General features: G+C 40.8%; 2 protein-coding genes across 4 annotated transcripts in view; one reads left to right on the forward strand and one right to left on the reverse strand.

Moving 5' to 3' along the window:
• Positions 1–12,789, forward strand: part of CSRP2 (cysteine and glycine rich protein 2) — a 28,318-nt gene extending 15,529 nt beyond the window's left edge. For both annotated transcript variants that reach the window (XM_048502039.1, XM_048502037.1), the window contains 4 exons: positions 3,003–3,171; positions 9,697–9,826; positions 10,482–10,575; positions 10,992–12,789. In XM_048502039.1, the coding sequence (XP_048357996.1) occupies positions 3,003–3,171; positions 9,697–9,826; positions 10,482–10,575; positions 10,992–11,068 (470 nt within the window). In that variant the 3' untranslated portion in view covers positions 11,069–12,789. The remainder of the gene's footprint in view (positions 1–3,002; positions 3,172–9,696; positions 9,827–10,481; positions 10,576–10,991) is intronic.
• A 4,537-nt stretch (positions 12,790–17,326) lies between these two features.
• Positions 17,327–22,726, reverse strand: part of ZDHHC17 (zinc finger DHHC-type palmitoyltransferase 17) — a 71,904-nt gene continuing 66,504 nt past the window's right edge. For both annotated transcript variants that reach the window (XM_048499636.1, XM_048499635.1), the window contains exons 16-17: positions 21,699–21,793; positions 17,327–20,261 (exon numbers count right to left, since the gene is read on the reverse strand). In XM_048499636.1, coding sequence (XP_048355593.1) covers positions 20,123–20,261; positions 21,699–21,793 — 234 coding nt within the window. In that variant the 3' untranslated portion in view covers positions 17,327–20,122. The remainder of the gene's footprint in view (positions 20,262–21,698; positions 21,794–22,726) is intronic.

A 22,726-nucleotide genomic window follows, 5' to 3' on the forward strand; every position in this document is an offset into this window, starting at 1 on the left:
GAAAAAGGTAAGTCTTGCTAACAGCTGTCTGGGGCAGTATAGCTGCTCTTTTTCCAAAGTATTATGTTTAATAGTGCAGGGAATAATGCTCTTGATGAAGGCAGCACTTAAATAAAATTGTTTGATGCTGGAAGAGAATTGGAAGTCGGGGAGGCAGGTACTAGAACCCTGGCAGAGCATTCCACTATACAGAAGGTTCAGGAAGATATGGTGAATTAATTCACACATCTCCTGAGTTCTTTTGGTAGAAAAGGGTATTGGTTACTTTGAGACAGCCATTTGTGCTGCAAGCTACATATAGTGTAATTTATACCTGTTCTGGATTACTTATGACTGCCAGCAGCATATAGATGCTGTTGGTGTTCACAGGAAACACCAGATGCTTTCATATAATATTCAAGATATGTATACCCCGCCTTTTCTTCCAATTCCAGATTTAAAACAAATAGGACACAGTAAAACCCCAAGTAACCCCCTGCCGAAATGTCAGCAGCCCCCACTCCATTAAAATCACTTGTGACTAAAGTGTTGTAGAGCCTTCTGAATGTAGCATCTCCTTGGGCAACTTGTTCTATGAGGTGAGAGGAATACTGTAACAGAAAGCATGGACCCTGGTGGATCGTGCTATTAAAAGGTTCTCAAGGCAGCTTGAGTTACTGATAGTATGCATGGCAAAAGGCAGTGAAGCCTGTTTGATCACAGGAGACACATTAAGATCTGAAACTGTTTCTCTTGAAAGAGCTTCTAGAAGCACCAAACCATTTCTGACAAATAAGGCTCTTTAACATTCTGTGTAGCACTGAGACAAATATAAAGTTTAGAAATGATGGCTTTCTGAGTCTTCACCAGAAATCTCTCTGTTTCCCTCTTTAAAAACAGAATGCTTTTGTTTCTCACTTGGCACTTGTAGATGTGCATTTTGGCTGACGCTGATTAGAATGTTTTTATTTTCTAAAATGCATTAACAAAATGCAAATATCAATCTTTCAAAAATGTAATATCATGATGGCAATCAGAATACCAATTTTCACACTGTAAAATATTCCCTCAGTTCACATTTTAAAACATTTTGTTAGAAAAATTGTTCATTTGTTGGCTGTCTTCCTCACTTGTACCAAATAAGTTAATTCAATTATTTCGTTGATTTTCTTGTTCAGCACAATGGAGCCAAAATTCTGTTAGGCTTTTGGCATAGGGGACTGCAGACTGGCTCACATGAGCCCAGTCCAAGTGATTATTTTTCAGCGTATTGAAGCATTGAATTTTGTTTTAAAAGCTTGTTCATTAGAGAACACTGAACAAAGAATTGTGTCAAATAATAGATTGCTTTGTGACGCAACTGTTTGGCTAATGATCAATGCTGTTGCGATTTCAAAAATGCAGACTATAGCTCAATCCAAGCTCATTCCTTGAAGTAATTGGATGATCAAGTGGATTTTTACAGGAGAAATTAAAATCTCTTGTCATGATTTTTTGAAAACCAGTGTATTGCTCTTAATTGTGAAACATAACGGGACATGAAGCCTTACTCTCTGAGGTATAGAAATAATGAGAAATAACCTCCATATACTTAAAATAAGAAAGGTACTAATGCAGCTTAGTTGTACTTGATCTAGAGATTATAACAAAATACAATTCTAAGCATGCTTACTAGGGAGTTTCATTGAATTGAGTATACATGTTTAGAATTGCTCTAATTATGCGTAAATTCAAAAGCTTGGAGAATGTACAACTTCAGTTATGATGAAATCCGGTTCTTGAAATTGGGTATATCTTTGGATATGATTTGGTACATATTTTGAAGTGCCTTTTTTAGCTTGTGCTAACAGACACTGGACTATGTTGCCACGAAGAAGGCTTTTTGAAAGTGCATTCATGAACATAGTGGGAAGTACTAAACATACGCAAAACTGTATAGCATTTCTTCTACTACTGTTTCTTCAACACAAATAGTATAGTGTCAACTCCCAGAAAGAACTAGGGAAATACAGAGTTGCGGTTACCTGTAACTGTATTCCATCAAGTGAGTTTCTGTGCAGGCACACATTGGGAATGCACTTGCGCAGGTCTGCTACAAAAAGATTTTCAAGCTTTTTGTCTACTCTGCAGTTCTGAAGAGCACTTGCTCCTCCTCCCCTTGGGAGGGAAGATTCCCATCCAGATGGTCCCATGATAGGAGGCGGGGGTGGGGTGGCGTTCCCTCAGTTCTCTTACTGCCACTGTGGCTAGACAAGGAAAACCTGGAAAGCCAGCTGTACTGTGGTTAAAATATAGCAGCACATAGTGGAGTGAGAGGGAGCGAGGGGGAGTGAGTGCTCTTCAGAGCTGCAGAGCAGACAAAAAGCTTGAAAATGTTTCCGAGGCACGCCTACGCAAGTGCAGTCCCAATGTAGGGATGCACAGAATACCCATGAAGTTGAACAGGTTATTAGCAGCATTCTAGGATATGGATTTAAGCTGGATGAATGGGTGGCTTTCTCTCATCTCCCCCCCTCTCCCCTATACTTATAGCTATCTGACAGAAGCCTGATTCTGCTACACCCCTCAGTTCTAGGTAATCTGATTTTGTTCTCAGTAAAAATGGACTGAAGAATTACTGCATAATTAAACATGTTGGCACGAATATAAGTGTATGTTCAGAGTGAACTTTAAAAGTGCAATGGGAACAGAGATCACTATCCTCTATTTCTGCAGCCTTGCTAATTAAATTGCATCAAGCTTCCAGCCTGTAAATGTCAGTGTCATGAAAGGGTGGGTGCAGCTTGTCCCTTCATAGAATAAAATATAATTCACCAATTCAAAAGAAACTGCCCATTCTTTAACAAACTGTAGCAGGCTGTTGAGAATTTAACTCCCCACACATGCACGCACGCACGCACGCACACACATACAAGCAAGAGAACTGAGCACATCTGGCTCTTGATATTTCCAGTCCTGCTAGACTGGCAGTTGTAAAAGAGCCACTTTTGGAAAGCAAATTAAAACTTTTTGTTCCCTTCCAGTAGTCTGCAGGAAGAACCTAGACAGCACAACAGTAGCCATTCATGATGGAGAAGTATATTGCAAGTCTTGCTATGGAAAGAAGTATGGTCCAAAAGGATATGGCTATGGCCAAGGTGCAGGCACTCTGAATATGGACAGAGGGGAAAGGCTGGGCATCAAGCATGACAAGTGAGTACAGATTTTTATCGCTTCTTCTGCAACAACAAAAAATGATCTCCTGCAGTAAATACCCAATCTATAGGGCCGTGTTCCTGCCTGATCCACCTTAGGACATTAGATGCAAATAAAATTAGCAATGGTCTCCTTAGACAAAATCAGTGGGATGACCTTTATTGTGGGAACCTTCGTGTCCTATGGCTCTTCAGGGAAACAGCATCTCCAGGAAATAACTTCTGGTACTCTGAATGCTTCAATGGTAATTCTGTTTCCCAGGACATTTTTAGAAATTAGTGACTGAACAGCCTTATGATGCAACTGCACAGATGAGCATTTCCAGCAAGATAAAAAAAATCAAGTAAGCTCATTTCTTAATCATGACAATGATGTCCTCAACTGAATTCAAGGAATGGGGGGAATCAGTGTCTTTGCTGTGCAGTTTATTCTGCTCAGATTGAGACTTTAGAATTCTGCTTCTAATATTCAAATAAGCTTCTAATGCTCCCAGGTAGTAAAGACAGCCTTCAGCATCGTTTAATTTATGTAATGCATCCTATTGTTGCTTTAACATGAAAATTATTGTATTGTTAAGTCTGACATGCTGATGCAAAACGTTATCAGCCAGTGCAAGATATCTGGTTATCAGCCAGTGCAAGATATCTGACTGGAAGTCTTCATTGCTGAGGGCACCTTCCTAATATGATAAATACTTATTCTGAGATGTTACTTCACTTCAGGTGCATACTGTGATGGAGAGCTGTGCGTGAAAGACGGCATGAGCCTTGTAGTAATAGGATAGCCCCTGAGCCGGATAGCCCCTGGGATTGTTTAATATTGGATCTAATATCTTGGCTCTTATTTCTCTGAGGGCAGCAAGGGAGGATGTGTCCATTTCTTCTAGATCGCAGGAACAGATCCTCCTTTATTTAGATATCTTCTTGTATCTTCCTTCTAAGATCACAGACGGAAGTGAGGCACATCTCACCAGAGTAAAGGCCCTTCTGAATGAATGTATTTCAATATTAGATACATAAGGGGCTGGCTTCTATACGTATCTACGAGATGCAGCTAACATAAAATCCGGATAGTTGAGCAAATCTTAGCAGTATCTTGTACCCTTTGACTGAGAATGTTTTGCTGTAAATTTGGGTTGAGATTTTAAAGCAAGGAGTGATAAACCCATCTTTGCTGCCTTCTCATTGACTTTCTGAAGCCACCTAGGTTGAAAGGAGTCACTGACAATAAGTGGCCATAATCTTTTTTGATTGCTATGTGCCTTCATCCATGAATAGGCTGTTTGCAAGAAGATTCTGTCTTCTATCCTGATTAGTCCAGTTTCTAGCCGTAAAAAGGCATTGGCTACTCCCGGAGATACTTGCAAGATAGCTTTTAAGAATTTCAGTTGAGTTCTCCCCAAGATCTTTATATTTATAATATGTTGATTTGAATATACTCCATATATGAGTTGTGGAATGATTTTCACCTGATACAATTTTAGCACTTCTGGTACATAAAAAGCCCTCTTTGAACAGAAGAATTTTCATACTGCATGAAAATTTCTGCCCTTTCAGCCCTTTCTGCTAATAATTTTAAATGCTCACAGTTGGATCCAGAGGATTGTACTACCACTCCCAAATATTTAAAGATGTTTACCTGTTCAATTTTATTCCCTTTTATTTTCCAGATTCTCTTTTTAGTTTTGCTGCCAAATTTCATACTTTTTCTTTTTGAAAAAATTATGACCAGTTCTTCCTTTCCGCAGTACTCTGTGAAGTGCAGGAGAGCTATTCTAAGGCCCACTGATGTTCTGGACAGGAGAACAAGGTCATCCTCATATAAAAGTATTGCCAGATGCTGTGAGGCCAACTTGAGTGGATGACTATCAATATTTCTCAGTTGTTCTGTGATCCCATTAATAAAGAAGTTGAATAGAGTGGGGGCTAATAAGCATCCCTGCCTGACACCCTTATGTATGCTTATTGGGTCAGTGAGATGCCCTTTAGGGCTACACCTGATTTTCATTTTTGATTGATTATGTAGGGTGTGTATCAAAAAGTAAAGCCTCCTATCTATATTTGATGCCTCTAATTTCTGCCAAAGCTTATGTCTGGAGATAGAGTCAAAAGCAGACTTCAGATTGATGAATGCGGCAAATAGAGATGTTGGGCAACTTGCAGCATATTTTTCGATCAAGTGTTGTATGATTAGGGAATGCTCAGTACTGGATTGTCCCCCTCTGAAGCCAGCTTGCACTGTGTCTATTAGATCTTCTCTTTCCAGCCATTCATTTATTTTCTCCAACAGGTATCTTGAGTATAACTTAATATGCTAAGGAGGCTGATTGGGCTATAGTTTTTGGGATCTTTTTTTATCTCTCTTTTTATGTAGGGGAACAGTAATTGCCATTTGTCTCGTTCTGTCAATGTAGGTGAATAAGCTGGCCAGAAATTGAGCCCACCAATCACTGTTCCCTTTCAGGATGTCCGGGCTCAGCCGCGGCACACAGACTCACCCCACTGGGTCATGTGCGGGCCAGCACTGCGGGGGACGTGAAGGCCTCAGAGGAGCATCTTGCAGGGACGGTGGAGGCCTTAGAGGCCTTGTTCAAAGAGGAAGGCAGGGGAGATAGGAGTTTTAGGCCCAGCAGGACCCGCCCGCCCACAGTTGAGGCGGATGTGGGAGATGGGCTGGGGAAGCAGCTGGTACGAGGGAGAGAAATGAGAGGGCAGAAGGGATATAAGGAAGTGGGAAAGGGAGAGACAGGAGCTGCTGCAGCAGCAGGGAATGTGGGTGGTGGTGTGAAAAGGCAAGGGAAAGGGACAGCTCAATGGTGGGAAGTAGGAAGGAGGGAAGAGGACCCTGGATTCAAGACCCCCTGCCAGAACCTAGAGCACTGTTTAGGCTGGTCCCAACCCTGTGAAGTAACAGGCTGGGAACTTTTTACACAGAGGCTGGAAATCTCCTCTCCCTGTGAGGCCACAGGGGAGAGGCAAACCCCTGGAAACTCCTCTCCCTGTGAAGCAACAAGGGAGAGAGAGAGGGAGGGTGCGAACTCTCAGGTCAGCCAGGGAAAGGAGGGCAGAGAGACCTGCTAGGAAGAGGGTGGCATGGTCTTTTATTTCCCTTATACTGACTGTAGGCCATGTCTGAAGATTTGTTAAAAAGTCCTCCGGTAGTGGTGGCTCCTCATAGTCATCATATAACCTCATCATATAACCTCTGTATATGCACTTCCAGTTGGATTGATGTCCTTTGTTTCTGCGTTTGGATAAGTTTCCAAAACAGAGATTGATTTTTCTGCTTAGTTGCTTGTATCAGGTCTTTGCATGTTCCTTTTGATGTATTGTTTCTTCTTCATAGCAGCCGTTCGTTTATACTTTTTATAATCTAAAAGTGCTAGCTGGGCTTCCATTCTTTTATCGGGTGAACTAGTCCTTAGCTGTCTGTATATCTGGTTCAAATGCATTTTTTGTGAGCACATTCCTCATCGAACCATTGTTTGTTCTGTCTTTTCTTACATTTCTGTGTAGGGCCATCTTCATTGTAGCCTATTAATCTTGTGGTTAAGTGTCTTATCAGCTCGTCATAAAAATCTATGGGATCCAGGGTGTATTTGGACATAGAGTGGAGCTTTTCTATAGCATTTCTGATGTTAAGTTTTTTTTTAACTCAAGGTCAGTTTTCCCAGACCATCTGATTCTTCTACCTGCATAAGACAACTGTGATCTATAACAATTAGTTAGATGGGTCTGTGTTGTTATTAGACTAATTTTTAAACTGAGAGGAAGGTGAGCTCCCTCTTAGGGGAGCAGCTGTAATTCTTGCACATATGGGAGTAGGGAGTTGCACTCCCAGACTATGCAAGATTCAAGAAGAGAGAGCGGAGGTGATCCTGGTGGCCTTGCTGGCCATGGTTCTTCAACATCCTACAATTGTAAGTATGTAGCTTCCACTTCCCAAGATCAAGGACCTGCTCCATCAGGGACCGGCGCTGCACCTAGAACCAGAATGATGGAACTTGACTGCATGGAGATTGAACAGTGGGACCTGATTGCTCAAGGCTACAGCTGAGCAACTGCCAATACGATTCTGGCTTCAAGAAAAGCATCCACCAGAAGGATCTATAACACTACTTGGAAGGCCTTTGTTTGATGGTGTTGGAGGAAGAGGGTGGATCCGGTGGCACCTCTGATAAGGGATGTGCTAGGATTCCTACAGGACGACCTGGATTTGGGTCTTTGCTCTTTGACTCTCCATAGACAGGTGGCAGCTTTGGCTTCAGTCATACCCAACGGCTGGATTCCAGCTCATCACCCCAACATCAAACGATTCCTCAAGGGAGCTTTCTTTAGGGACCCACCTACCAGGCATCACTTTCTCACCTGGAAGCTTCACACAATTCTGCACTTACTAACCTGACATCCATTTGAACCGATAATGGACATTTCCTTTAGACATCTGAGCATGAAAACAATCTTCCTTGTGGCAGTCATCTTGGCCTGCTGAGTTTCAGAGTTAGCAGCTCTGTTTGTCAAGCCTTCTCTATGCATATATCACAAGGACAAAGCAGTCCTCCACACAGACCCAACCCAACCTTTATCCCTAAGTTTAACTCAGCCTTCCAGACAGCAGGAAATCTTCCTACCCTCCTTCTGCCCAAACTCATAGTATCCCAAGGAGCACTGTTGGCACAAGCTCGATGTTAGGCATGTGCTCAAGGCATTCCTTACCAGATTTCAGGAGATCAGAAGTGCTCTTCATCTCTGTCGCTAATCATTAAGGTCTCAAAATTTTCCTCCCAGGCAATTAGCAAGTGCATGAGACAATGTATTACTGTGGCGATTCCCCTCCCCCTCCTGTGGCCGCGGCTGACAAGCCGTCCCACCGTCCCTATCCAAGGTGATGGACTCCTCGTCTGTGGCCCTGGTCTTTGGGGCTCGTAATGCAGTCAGCTGCCTAAACCACAGGGTGCTCCTCGAGGGGTGAGGGCAGCGCTCACTCCCTGGGGTTCCCTCCTATTGGCGTTTGGGGGTGGCTGCCCCCTACTGGGGGCCTGCTGCCCCCTTCCCAGCCAGCCTCTCCCCCCCCCTTGGCCTCCTCTCTTCCCCCTCCAAGGCACCTCCGCACTCCCCTTCGCTCTCTCTCACTCCTCCACCTTCAGCTCCTCCACTCTCTCTCACTCCTCCTCCTTCTGCTCCTCCACTCTCTCTCTCTCCTCTTCCCTCTGCTCCTCCACTCTCTCTCTCTTCTCTCTCCTCTTCCCTCTGCTCCGTCGCTCTTTCTCTCTCCGGTCCACCTCCCTTCCCCCATGACGCTCTCCCCGACCTCCCTGGGCTCCCGCACAACCCTCCCATGCCCTGCTGCGGCCAGCCTCGCTCTCCCGGCGGTCTTCGCCTTTTGAAGGCTTCCCGGGTCTTCGGGGCCATTCCCGGCCACGCTGTCGTCCCGGCCGTGCCCCGTTGATGGCGAGAGGTGCGGCAGCTGCCGGCTAAGCCGCAGCTGCTCCTCGTCGCGCCTCTCGTTCGTCGGCGCCGCCCCCCCGCTGGCGCTTCTGCCACGGGTCGGGGTGTTGCGCCGGCCGGCTGCCGTCGCGCTGGCGGCCCCGCCCCCTGGCCGTCCAAGTCCGGGGCGAGCCGGCGCAGCGACCCCCGGACACACCCCCTCGCTGGGCCGAGAGGCGCGGCAGCTGCCAGCTAAGCCGCAGCTGCTCCTCGTCGCGCCTCTCGTTCGTCAGCGCCGCCCCCCCGCTGGCGCTTCTGCCGCGGGTTGGGGCGTTGCGCCTTCCGGCTGCCGTCGCGCTGGCGGCCCCACCCCCCGGCCGTCCAAGTCCGGGGCGAGCCGGCGCAGCGACCCCCGGACAATTACCAAGGCCTGTAGGGCACAGAAGGAGACCGTGCCGGCAGACATCACAGCACACTCCGTGTGGAATGCCTCAACCAATGCCGCCTTCAACAACAGTGCATTGGAGGAAATATGCAGGGCGGCAACCTGATCTTCAATCTCCACTTTTGTCCGTCACTACAGATTGAACACTTTTAGCACAGCAGACGCCAGATTTGGGTGCAAAGTACTTCAGCAGATTTTGGAGGAGGAAAATGACTCCCACCCAGAATGAACAGTGACACTTCTAGGGGAGGTCACCCAGATGTCCTCTAGCTTCAGCTTTGACCCCTAAATAAAACAACCAGTTCTCTTTAAGTATTATTTGCTTCTTCAAATAATACTTAACATATGCTGACATATAACCTCAGAGCAGATATGTTATAACACACAGTTAAGGCAATAGATGCTCATGCTCAGGAATCAAAATCCAAAAGCATACTAACCCTAACCCTAAAGTCTTTCTGTCAGAGAGATAACCTCCTCCCTGTCTCAGTTATCCATCTGCTACACCAATCAGAGTGCAGGGTAGCATACCCTATTTCCCCACCCTGATAAGTAAACATCCTGTCTACAGATAGACATGCGTTTTAGACTCTCTTTTATTGTGTAGCCCAGCACAAATGCTTATACTAGCATGTGATTTTCTTATATTAGTACACCTTCTCATCGACCTACAACAAGTCCAAATACTTCAAAGTTTGCCCAGAAATTTGGAGGCACAGAGAAGTGTTCCAGATGTGGTGACTCTGTGTATGCAGCGGAGAAAGTAATAGGGGCTGGAAAGGTAAGGTAACAACTAGATACAAATATCCTAAACAACATGGATCCTGCTTGAGTAAATTAATTATGGATAGTTGTGCTGCCTAGATTTAAATTTGTTTGCCCTCTCATCAAAAGTATGCCAATTCTGTTTGGGGAGCAGAAGGTAAACATTCTGGAAATAGTGGTCAGTTGAATCCAGTGTGTTAAACTTTTTGTACTGTAGCAGCACCCTGGCTTTTACTGATGGCAACAGGAAAACAGGTCCTCAATGAAGACTAGCAAAATGAAATTCTTTTCAACTGAAGAACTAATTTTTGTGTGTGTGTATACACACACACACACACACACACACACACACACACATACAAAAAGACAGATAATATTGTATAGTGGTTAAGAGCAGCAGAATCTAATCTGGAGAACCAAATTCTAATCTGGAGAACCCTTTTCCTCCACATGAAGTCTGCTGGGTGACCTTGGGCTAGTCAGTTCTCTCAGAACTCTGAGGCAAACCACATCTGAACTTCACTTTCTTGAAAAACCCTATGGGTCACCATAAGTCAGCTGTTACTTGATGGCAAAAATGCACATATATACATATATGTAAAATAAAATGGAACAATGGTTGGAAGTTTCTGGTGGCATGAAGAAATCTAAAATGACTATTTTCTGTTTAGCCTTGGCATAAAAACTGTTTCCGATGTGCCAAGTGTGGGAAAAGCCTGGAGTCAACTACTATGACAGAGAAGGAGGGAGAAATATATTGCAAAGGTAAGAGAGGGCATGAATTGAACTTGTTCTTGTGCAAAGTGGTGGGTTTTGAGCTAAGGAAATGGGGTGACCAAAGACTTTTATTCAATTGTCTGAATTTTAATAGATATATTTTACTATAACCCTGTAAATGAAATTAAATCCTGCAAGTAAAAATTGTACTCTCAAGTGATCAAATTGACTTGAAATGAAAAAGGCCAAAAACAACATGCTAACATTGTCAAGAGTTTTTTTTTACGTTAGTGTTCATATGTCATGACACCTCTAAATCTAATGCTGCCTGTATTCTTGGCCATAGTTCAGAACAAATGCTAACTCTGAAAGACACATATATTCTATGATCTGCTCTTGTTACGCTTATTAAAATTAGTACAGGAATATCAGGGCATTGACCTAATGGTTTTTTTTTCTTTCAGGTTGTTATGCAAAAAACTTTGGCCCCAAAGGATTTGGATATGGCCAAGGAGCTGGTGCTCTTGTTCATGCTCAGTGAATTGTTGGCACTACTGCATTGAGATGGTTCTGTAGTTTGAGATGCAGCTTCAGTATTACTGTGAAACTGATTCTAGTGCTATTACAGACTGATTCTAGTGCTATTACAGACAAAGCCTATTTTCATGCTTTCTTTTTAAACATGTTTGGGTGATTCTGGCACAGCTAATTTCAATAAAAATGTGTATTTAGAATATTCATGTGTGTAGCTAAATGGTTTCTATTTTGTATAGATCCTCACCTAAAAATCAGTGTATTTCAACCACTTTCTTTTCCAAGACATCTGAAGTATACTATGATGTATTTACACTGTCTAAAACACCTCAGGTTTCATTGGGAAAGGGAACAAAACCATAAACATTTTTGACCCCAACATATGACCTTGATTACAAACTAATGAACATGGCTCTTCCTTAAAAATGAAACTTTTTAAAAACGTGCAATAAAATATCCACACAATTTTCAATTCCTTATATATATGCTAGATTTGAAACAGGATCAGTGGTGGGATTCAGCAGGTTTGCACCACTTTGCCAGAACCATTTGCTAAAATGGTTGTAAACAATCATTGTTAAATTATTTGAATCCCACCACTAGTTAGGATACAAATGAAGTTTCTGAGACAGGGTCGATTAAAAGACTAGCCATTTCCCAGTGTTAAAAATACATATATCTCTGGCAGAGATGGTGAAAAACTGTCATTAGGGCAACCAAAAGACAGAGAGAAGGCATTGCCCTATGACAAGGAAGAAACTGTGTCACATGGAATTCTGATGGAACTATCACTGTATAGGCACCTTTTCTTAAAGGTATAATAAACCTTTACAGAAGAACTACTAACTATAGCTCTATTGTGCAGCACAAAGATGTTGATCATGTACAGTAAGATATGCCACTGCTGTCTCAAAACTGAAGTGTTCAATAGGCTATTGTTATCTAAAGTTTTATAATCAGTTATAATCAGTCACAGGCCTTGTAATTATCTTTTTTTCTGATGATAGACCTTGCTTTAGAAAAGCTTTTAAACTATGCCTTATATATTCTACCTTTTACCAGTCTGCAATGCTCATTTAGCTGTTCATACATAATGGTGAAATGCAGGAGTTTTGTGTACATACCTGTGTTTGGTTAGAGGCTAAATATAATTCAGTAGTTGTATTCCTGCCATAATAAATCTATCAGTATAGTTGGCACAAACAAGAAACTAATGTGTAGGCTTCATCCACAGTTGAGAATGCTGTGAAGGTTCATGAGCAGAAGAATGGAGTCTGCAAATATGTGATTTAGCTCTGTGCTAGGCTAGTGGGCACAATACTATTTTCCTATGTGCAAACTACTTATACACATGCTGTGTATTCATGACTGCAACTGTAAGGCATTCTATATAAAATAGCCCCAATGAATAACATAAATGCTAATTATTTGATTTTAGTTGAATTTTTTCAGAGCCATGAAACTAAACTACATTCTGGCATGTTTGCCAAATCCTTGAACTGTATTATTTCAGGCTACAGGTGGGATAGCATGTTTGGATGTAGCTCAGTGCAAAAAGTTTCTTGTATACTACACTAGAATTTCAGAAAGAAGAGAAAGAACTTGTTGCAGGGAGTTTCTGGTGCTCAGAAGATCCCTGTTCCATTGCAAGTGATAGAGTCCAGCACAGATATTGCTGAACATGTAATTTGGCCCTTATTAAAAAGTACTGTACTTGTCTGAGACTTATTTCTCGTGTACCTATCATGGTTTTTCCAGATGTCTTGTCTACTGTAATACATGTAATACTCAGGCTACTTTGCTGGAAAACAGCTCAAAATAACCTACCTGCAGAGAGGACTACATTGCCACTCGACCATTGGTCCCTGGGTGCCCTCCCCTACTCCCATGTATAGATGTGCTGCAGAAAGCAGTGTGTGAGTTGCTGGACTGAACCAACGCTGGGTTGGTACAATTATCAATCTCCTACTCCTCACACCTAGACAGAATAAGTTTAAGGCTGTAAGCCGGACTTCCAGATGGTACAGTTGACCACCGTTTCAGTGAAGCTGTGTGTGGAAGGAGGATGGAACTAAACAATATTATTTCATTAAAAAGGGCCAGGGAACCAGATTTTTGCTCTTTGAACAGTCACCATTGGTTAAAATAGAACATGAATTTAGACTTTTAGGGACAACTTACAATTCCCCAAAACTGATTTTCTTCAAGTATGTCTTCACCAAACATCTGCATTTATCTTCATTTCAAGATGTGAGTGTGGTATACATGATGTAGCTGCTCCCTTATTGCCCAAAAAGAATTTTTGCAAAGATAGTTAGCTTGCTTTAGTAGGTCTGTTGGCTATTACATAAATTCCTTTAATGTTAACTTAAAAATGAAAATCAAAGCCATCACCAAAGGCTTACATAACAGCTCATCTGCTAATATATTTGTATACAGTAAATTCTTACTGAATAATCTAGGCTAGAAGGCATTGCTTCCAAGGAAAGCTGCTCCTTCTTAATGCTAGTTATTTAATTCACTGAAGTCTTTGTGGATTTTTTTTATATGAACCATGTGGGTCATTCTGAACTATATTTTGTTCCAAGTCCTCGGGGGTATGATGTCATTTGAATTACAGATGAATCAAAGATGTATAGGAAGTGGGCATGTTTCAACAATAACAGTCAGACTGCCAATAATGACTTCATCAGTGCTTTCAACATTAATTTTGTGAGCTGCAGAAATCTTGCAAAGGTTCCCCAATTGGAAGATGATCCTCTTGAAGTCAGTAAAAGTTTTACAGTACCCATGTAATTAACAAGAAAAACATAGCCCAGGTGGAAATAATTTTAGCATGATCAAATGCAAAAGATAATTGAGGTGATAATATAGATTTAAAACAGTTTTCAGCTGTCTTCTTCCTGGAACTGACTGCAAGCTCTAAAACAGCTGGAGAGGCTGACATTTCATTCTTACCTATAGAATCATTTTAAATTTTAAATCCTGGAAATGTCTAAGGTTACATTTCTAGACAACCTGATGACAGGCAATAGCATTTGGTCAATCTTGCTGTGAGTGAATAACTTTGGGCAGTGCAAGTGGAGGAGAAAGGTCGGTAGAAACTTAAATACTGAATTTGAATATAGTGTTCTGCCTCTCTAATGGCCCAATCCAGGGCAAAGAGAGTTGTGGAGCTGCCCTCTCTGGGGCACCTACCCTAACGGAGGGGCAAATCCACTGGTGGGGGCTGTTGAGGTCCTTCACAATGGCCAGATGTGGTGCAGAGTGTCACATCAGCACTTCTGTGCCCCTGCTGGCATAGCAGGGGCATTCCAGAGGTGTGGTCAGGGGTGGAGCCTACGTAAGTCTGCTTCCACCCTGGTTTTGCCGCCTGGAACACCTGCACCCAGGGCTAAGACTTATACCAGCCTTCTGGGTGGCATAAGCCTATTGAGCCCAATGGAAGGTTTTTCGGCTGTGGTAAAGGGCCTTTTTTTTTCTTTGCCTTCCTGTGCTGCTGAAAAACCCTCTAGAGGCAGCAGGGCAGCACCACAGTGGCACTGTCCCCGGCCACCCCAAGGCTCTGGAATGGGATGCCCAATGTACATTCCTGTTGCCACCAAGGCTCAGACTTCCCAGCGCCTGACTCAGATGCTCTCTTATGCCTTCTAATCTCTTAGAAATGAAAGGCATTTTAGATTTTCTACTGTCCTATTTCATAGGACAGAAGCTATCACAGTGAAGTAACAACCAACCTAAGCTAGATATAATTAAAGCACAGCTTGAAACTATGATAAGTTTATGGGCTGATCTAAACAGGCTCATATGCAGAAGTGTGATTCCTAAAGCATGTGGTTTCTGGCTGAACCAGCATTTTGCCCAGAAATGCACAAGAATCCCATGAAGCTCTTTTACTGTGTTCATAATACTCTTGACAAAAGATGGGCAGGCATATTTTATACCAGTAAAAACCTAAGTTACATTTAAGGGTAGCTCTATTATTATTATTATTATTATTATTATTATTATTATTATTATTATTATTATTATTATTATTATTATTATTATTATTATTATTATTAAATTTAGTATACCGCCCTATCCCCGAAGGGCTCAGGGCGGTGTACAGATAAAACATCAGCTAAAAACATACATATAATTAAAACAACAGTCATATCTTAAAACATCGCCCGCACCCTTACAAAACCCTCCTAATGCAAAATAATGGGTCCTGATGGTATTAGGGCCCATGGGGGTAAAGAGGAGGGGGCAGGGGCACCCTCAGCGGCCGGTCTCTCCAAAGGCCCGGTGGAACAACTCAGTCTTACAGGCCCTGCGGAAATCCCCAAGGTCCCGCAGGGCCCGGACAGCTGGAGGGAGAGTGTTCCACCAGGCCGGCGCCAGAGCCCTGGCTCGAGTGGAGGCCATTGATGCATCATTGTACAATATGTTTCAGCCATCTGGTGTGGTGGTTACTGATGTATGGTCTGCATTTTTTTAATGTGGTATAATACAAAATGCTGTTAAGTATGACATATTAGATTTAGCATGCATACGTGTACATACAATAAAACTGGGAAATACAAAGGCATGCAATGTGATAGTGTATACCAATTTGAAATCTTTTCTTTTTAAAAAAAAATTCTAAGTCTTTGTGGTTTGAAAATACTGCGGGAGCAGTGTAGAGTGCCTAATGAACTCTGTATGCACATTTGCTGAAAAAGCTTTCCTGTGGTTAACAGGAAGGTATTTAACATCTTCCACAAGCCCCAAAAGCCAAATAAGAGAAACTATGCATGTTGGTTTTAAACACATCCGGCATAAAGCCCTCTAGTTCAATAATGTCATTTCTAATGAACAGACAAACTGTGATTCCCACCTAGAAAACACAATACTATATTTGGTATAAAAACTGCTTCGTTGAGCTTTCCTTTTACATCAGCTATGTAGGATAATTTATCCTCCTGCATGAATGCAACAAATTACAGAAGCCAAAATCCCACTGGGGCTCTGGGGGAAATAGACAGTGCCACCAAGCCTATTACTGAGCTGAAGAGGCTAAGTCTGGTCATGCAATTAACTCTAGTCATCCTGCTCTTAACATGCTAAAGGCCACAGGATAGATAGAGGCTTATGTAGATTAAATAGTCACAGATAGGGACCTGTTTTGTCCCCTTCCTTTTTTTTAAAACAAGTCGAGTTGAATTTCCAATCTGATCACTGGACCTCAGCATGCAATCTGCAGTTGGTTTAAGAATGAGATGCCTTATAACTATTTCAACCATGTCCTTAGCTTTAGGTGACATTGGTTACAGCACTTTTGCCATGCATTATCTGAAGAAGAGCAATATAATGCAATAAGAAGAGCCCTGCTGCATTAGAACAGTGGTCTGGCTAGTCTCATATAGTGGTCAACCAGTTATTATGGCGGAGCAAAAACAGATCATGGGGACTGTTAAATTATATATGGACAAATATCCCCGGATATATAACACAGCCTTTGTCAGCATGTAAAATCTTACATTTGAGTTATATAATTTAACAAAAACTAGTGGGGCAGTTGGATTGGATTGGGCCAGGAAATTCTGTAGGAGATTCATAATCCAGAGATTTTCAGAATTACTAAAATTTCAGGATTATTTTCTGCACACTTAACATGAAAAGAAATGACATGTGCTCTTTTTCACACTAGTAACAACATGGATTCCAAGACACCTTCCACAAAAAAAGAAAAAGATACCTCAAATAAACATCTTTTTCAGGGTGCCATGAATGGTTAGATGTAACAATCCCTCAAATACAGGTATTGGTTTCCATACTGCCATCATTGAGGACAGCCTGACAGATGCTTGTTGGGAAGAAGCAGCCCGTAAACTAGGCAGGTCATTGGCTCTCTTGACAGACATGAAACACCTTGGAACCTTTTTGTGAAAGAGTTTCAAGGGGAGAAGCTCTGATCTCTTCTACATGCGTGCCAACATTTAAAAGTGATTTTACTGCAGAGAATTTTACTGAATCAAGACAAAGTCCTAACCAAAACGACTTTTAAACCCAGTTAGGTTACAGAAGTGACAGGAGTCTCATGACACCTTTTAATAATATTTTATATCTTGAACTACAGTCCACTTTTTTAGATGCCTTGGACAAAATTATTTCTAGGTCACAGTTAGCCTTTCAGATAACTTCACTTTGATTTTTCTGCACCAGACTAAAATTACTAAGCTTCTGGAATCTGTCAGAATGGACAAACTGTCAGAAGAAATCTTGATGACAAACACTTGCATGTAGGAGACAAGTATTTATTTGATTAATAACTTACAAAAATCGACAGGTTTCATTTATGTAAGGAGGGCTATTTTATTACACATTTTACAGATTTTTGTTCACAATGTAATGCATCATTATCTTGACAGTAGTAAAATAACACTTGGCACAATTATAAATAAAGTTAAAAAAAAATCAAAATACTCAATTGAAAACAATGTTGCTCTGTTATGCATATGAACTCTTCTTAAAAAGAGGAAACCAGGAGGAGGGCACTGGGAAATTTAAAATCTGCAAAAATAAAATCAGTTTGTCTAGGGCAGAGAAAAAAATTCATTTACTTGTTTGATAACTTATTGATCTGGACTGGTGCCATACTCTTCCTAGGGCAGTACATACAACAAATTTCTTGGCAAACAAAAGCAGCTATATAGATGGCTTTTCCATTAAGGGTTTCAGAATATATACCTTTGTACTTGAGAAGATGCCTAGAACTGTGTAAGATTTTAGGTACTTCAAATATAGAATACATTCCTGTAGATGGAACTATGTCTACTATTATATTTTCTCTTAGTTTTGCAATTTAGAATATCAGGTTCATCTTAACTGACATAAAATTCATCCATTGTTATCAAATGGGATTTATTTGTTATCAGTTTTATAAAGCATCCATGTGGCATAAAGCAGCCCAACAAAGGCCTGGTACTATGAAATGTATTTACCAACACATAACTGACAGCATTTAAACATCAAATAAGTGATTTTGTGAAATACCACTATATTGAATGTAAAACAAGAAATTAAAAGTCCCTGCCCAAACTTTTTCCAGCTTTGAAATCAAAATTACAAGTGATGGTGTAAGAATAATATATTCTTATATTTCTAAACTGTATCTCACAAAATGGCATAAGCAGTTCCCCCCTTCCCCTGCCTACCTTTGCTCTCTTCCCCCTCAAAAATAGCATGTCATAAGATAAGATTGACTTTTCCCAGTATTAAACATTCAAGTACACTAAGGTTGCACTTCTGTAAACCTTGATATCTCGTACTTGCAAACTACGCACATCTGGCGATCAAAGAAACAGCTAGAAGAAAAAATTTCTACTTGCAAATACTGAACATCAACTATTTACAGTGTCACTGCTCCTCTTACTAAGGCAAGGGGCGGGAATACCACTAGATTGCTTTAATACCTGTGATCGGCCCATTACAGGAAATGCTAGGTTTGCCAAGCATCAATCATGCAGTGAAGTTGCAGGGTACAGTGCCTATCAACAGCAATATTGATCATCACTAAAAAGCCCATTAGGTATCTTCCTACATTTTTGGTTGAATAAAATGAAATGAGCAGCTTTTAAATATTACTAACACACATACACACACACTCACAAAGAGAAAACTATCTGATAAATTATTTATATACAGATACACATTCTTTACAGTGGTCTCCATCACCTGTATTAAAGGTCCCCTCATCCCCAACCCACCCTCACAGGATTCTCAAACCACCATGTTGCTACAGCACTTAGAGAACTAAACAGATTTTCAAGTCTCTCTGTAAACAATAGTTAAGGAAGCAGTGAATAACTCACAAGGAATATATATAAATGCCATAACAAAAAAAAATCAGTGCATCACATTCAACACCAAAAAACTCCTCTGGAATGTAACTTCAGACCACTCCTTGCCTTCAAAATGTAACTGTGTTTGAGAATTTGAAAGGACCAAGTTAAGAGTGTTTTTCCACCTACTGACAAGTCTTCAATTCTTCAAGAAGCCCTGTTACGTTTCACACAAAGGAATCATACTTTGTTCTGGATTGAATTCCATCATTTTCTGCAACAAAAATTTCCATTTCTTTCAACAATTGCACCCATTTTAACTAGTTGTATCATTTCTTTGTACTGTGGAGAGTTTGCCTTTTCATTCTTTGGTTCCATCTATGTAACTTCTTGTCAAATCCTTGAAGTGTCCAATGATTGTAGACCATATTGTTCAGGACTGTTCTTCATATTCAGACACTGACATTTCTTGACTGTGTATGTTAACTTTTTTTCTGCAGCATATTATATGCATGTTATTTTCTGGTCTAATTTTAAGACATTTCTATGCATTTACACTGAACAGAAGAACTGTACTTCCTCTGTGTGACCTATCCCCCAGAATTTATCTTGACACAAGATTTATTATGACGGACTCACTGTATCAAAAACAAGACAGCCCTAACAGCGAACAGTCATTACATTAGGAAAGTTTTCTGATCAATACCTTTGTATCCCACTTCTGCAACTTCACAGTTTGCATTGGATCCCTAATAAATCAAACGATTCCTTAAGAGTACTGAAAACACATAACACGATAGCAAATCTATATAAAAAATTCCGTTAAAGGAAATATAATACAGTGATCTCAATGTCTGACTGCCTTGTGAAATGTGACTTTAATTCCAATGAAATTCTTCAAACGATGAAATAAATATTCAATGTTAAGCATAGTACGGTCTCAACATGTTTGAATTTTAGCAATCCCATGCTCCATTATGAAAGCACTTAAAATAAAAAATGCTCTGAATGTGGTATTGTGAATAATTCTCATGGTAAGAATGGTTAAAATCCCTTTTTCTTCCTCCTCCCGTTTATCAGAATTGGCAGTTTATTCTGTCCTTGGTTTACATCTGTTAATAAACTGATGTAGAGAAGGTACCATTAAATTCATTGTTAGCTCTAATCATAGCATGCTACTGTTCGTGGATTCGAGAGAAACCAATTTTCAGGCACCACTCGGATACGATATGCTCACAAGCTGAAGATGGGTGTTACACAAGCTGGTAGCCACTTCCGGAGGTTTGGTCATATTCTATTGTATACTGCCTTGTCCAGTCCACAATAACAGGACGAAAAAGACCACAGCATCTGAATTCGAAGAAGTCTATAATATTTCTTATACATCCATGACTAAAAACAAAAACAAAGCAAGGTAGCATAAATACCAGCAGTACAGAGAGACAGGATATGGACCATCATTAATCTCTGCCCTCAATTACTGTACTTGTTATTACTGATACCTATGGAAATGTTCACTGCTATTGGGAACCAAGGTGTATTTATTTAAAAACTGTATGCATCTCAAAATATGACTTGTTCAAAGCAGCTTACAAAATTAAATCCCAAAATGGCAGTTTACAATGAAAAATCAGTGACCAATATACAGCAATAAAATGGGCAGGATTTAAAACTATATTATAGTTATCACAGCTAATTGTGAAGAGAAGAGAAGAGAAGAGAAGAGAAGAGAAGAGAAGAGAAGAGAAGAGAAGAGAAGAGAAGAGAAGAGAAGAGAAGAGAAGAGAGGGTAAAAGGATCAACAGAGGTATGTTGAAATAACAAGGTACCACAATGCACAGGGTAGGAGGGATGTTTGTGTGCCACAACCTATCACTGATGAAATTACCTGATGGAAGGAAGTTTTGACTCTTGGAAACTTATACCCCCCAAATCTTGTTGGTCTGTACCGTGCAAGTCAACTGAAATCTAGCTATTAACCCATCCCTAATTATCATCCATCTCACCTCAGATGGAAGGGTGACCCAGAAATAGGTTTTCAAGGAACAGGTCAGGAAGTGATAGGGAAACCAGGAGTCCTTTATTTATCTTGGACCTAGGGCATTTAGAGTTTTATCGGTCAAAACCAGCACTCCACATTGCACCCAGAAAAACATTGTGCAAATCTTGCAAATATTCTCTCCACTAAGTCCCTAGTCTTACCACAACTAGTTTACAGCAAGTGAAAATTCCAAGACAGTACTACATGGATTACATCATAGTAAGCTAAGCTGGATAAACAACTGTGCCCAGGTGATCACTTTCTAGTTTAAGATGGTTTGCTACTGGAGATCACTGAAAGATCCTGGAGAATCAACAGTTGTATTTTTTTTCCTGATTTTCTCCCACTGCAGATCATCAGACAGAGTGCTGAAGGCTGGTTCAGCTCTGCCTGAAACTGGACTGAAATGATCTAGATAATGAAAGACCTGCTTGAATCACCTGCTTAAGAAAGAGAGATCTGCAATATCTTTAGGATCCTAAAGCGGCCTTTCTTTGGAAATGATCACTTTCTGTGAAGAAACAATAATAATCTTCCAAACAAACTTCCCCACCAGAGGAATAAAAATACTTTTATTATCAAAACTGCCTGTCTTCCTCAAGGGGTGGGGGAAGGAAAGAGATACTCCCTTCCTACAATGTATTCTGGAGAAAAATGAACTTAAAGAGACGTGAGACCATATATATATATTTCTCATGTCCCACACAATACTGTGAATGGATATGAACACTATATGAACATGCATTTCTATGCATTTCTATATGAACATGCATTTCTTTTATACTTACTTAAATGGACTTTCAATGGATGTTGTTGTAACTTTAAAGTGCTTATATCGTCTTGCATTCATCCTTTCGTTTGTAGTAATACCTAAACAGGAAATCTAGGGACAATGGAAAAGAACAAACACGTATTGAGAATCTGAAATCTCACATATACAAACAACAGAAGACAGAATTTAATTATTTGCTAGGGAATTGTAAAGAGTGAAATCAGAAAACAGAATATATCTGTATATGGACTCAACAAGGCATCACACTGTAGACCTGTGATTTGAATGGTAATGGTGAACCTTTTGGGCTTAGTGTGTCAAAAATTTGGAAAATGCCCAACTTGACTCTACTGGTGTCCTCCCCCTGCCCCGAACAAGAGAAACAATTCTTTGCATATTTATTTATTAATTAAAAATACAGTCCAATCATGTGTGGTACTATGTATTATATAAAGAAATGCCAAATGGTTATCAAAATGACTCAGACTCAAACAGGGAGAATAGTTGCAGTCAGGCATTGGTGAATGCTAGTGTGTCACCCAAAGCATTGTGGCATGTCACCTTTAATCCACTTGTCATAGGTTTGCTATTACTGTATTAGGACCTCTCATGAGCTGCTGTACAAATAAGTAGCCCCACATAACTTCCTTTAGAGAGCAGTGAAGTTAGATAGGAGAGGTGGGATTTTAACCCTTTCCTCCAATGCTATTTCTCCAGTGAAAATGTACTTCATCCCAAAACCTGCAATTTGTTCTAAGACAAACAGCATTTGTATGGGTCCACTTCACCCCTGCAAAACCAACTGCAGATTCAGGGAGGGGAAACTTTTGTCCTGGGGAAAGGAAACTAAAAAGTTCAACATCTCAGCACCATTTTCCCATCTTTCAACTAGGGTGAGCAAAATCTTTTTTATTTAGTAAGGCCATATAAAGCCAATAACCATTAATTTTATTCAGGTTTTTACTGATTTTTTTTAGTTTCTAAAACCCAAACCTTAACATTATCAAATAAAAAAGATTGTGCTCCTCCCCACTCCCATTTCCC

This window comes from Sphaerodactylus townsendi, linkage group LG06 (assembly GCF_021028975.2).
Source record: "Sphaerodactylus townsendi isolate TG3544 linkage group LG06, MPM_Stown_v2.3, whole genome shotgun sequence".
Taxonomy (NCBI): domain Eukaryota; kingdom Metazoa; phylum Chordata; class Lepidosauria; order Squamata; family Sphaerodactylidae; genus Sphaerodactylus; species Sphaerodactylus townsendi.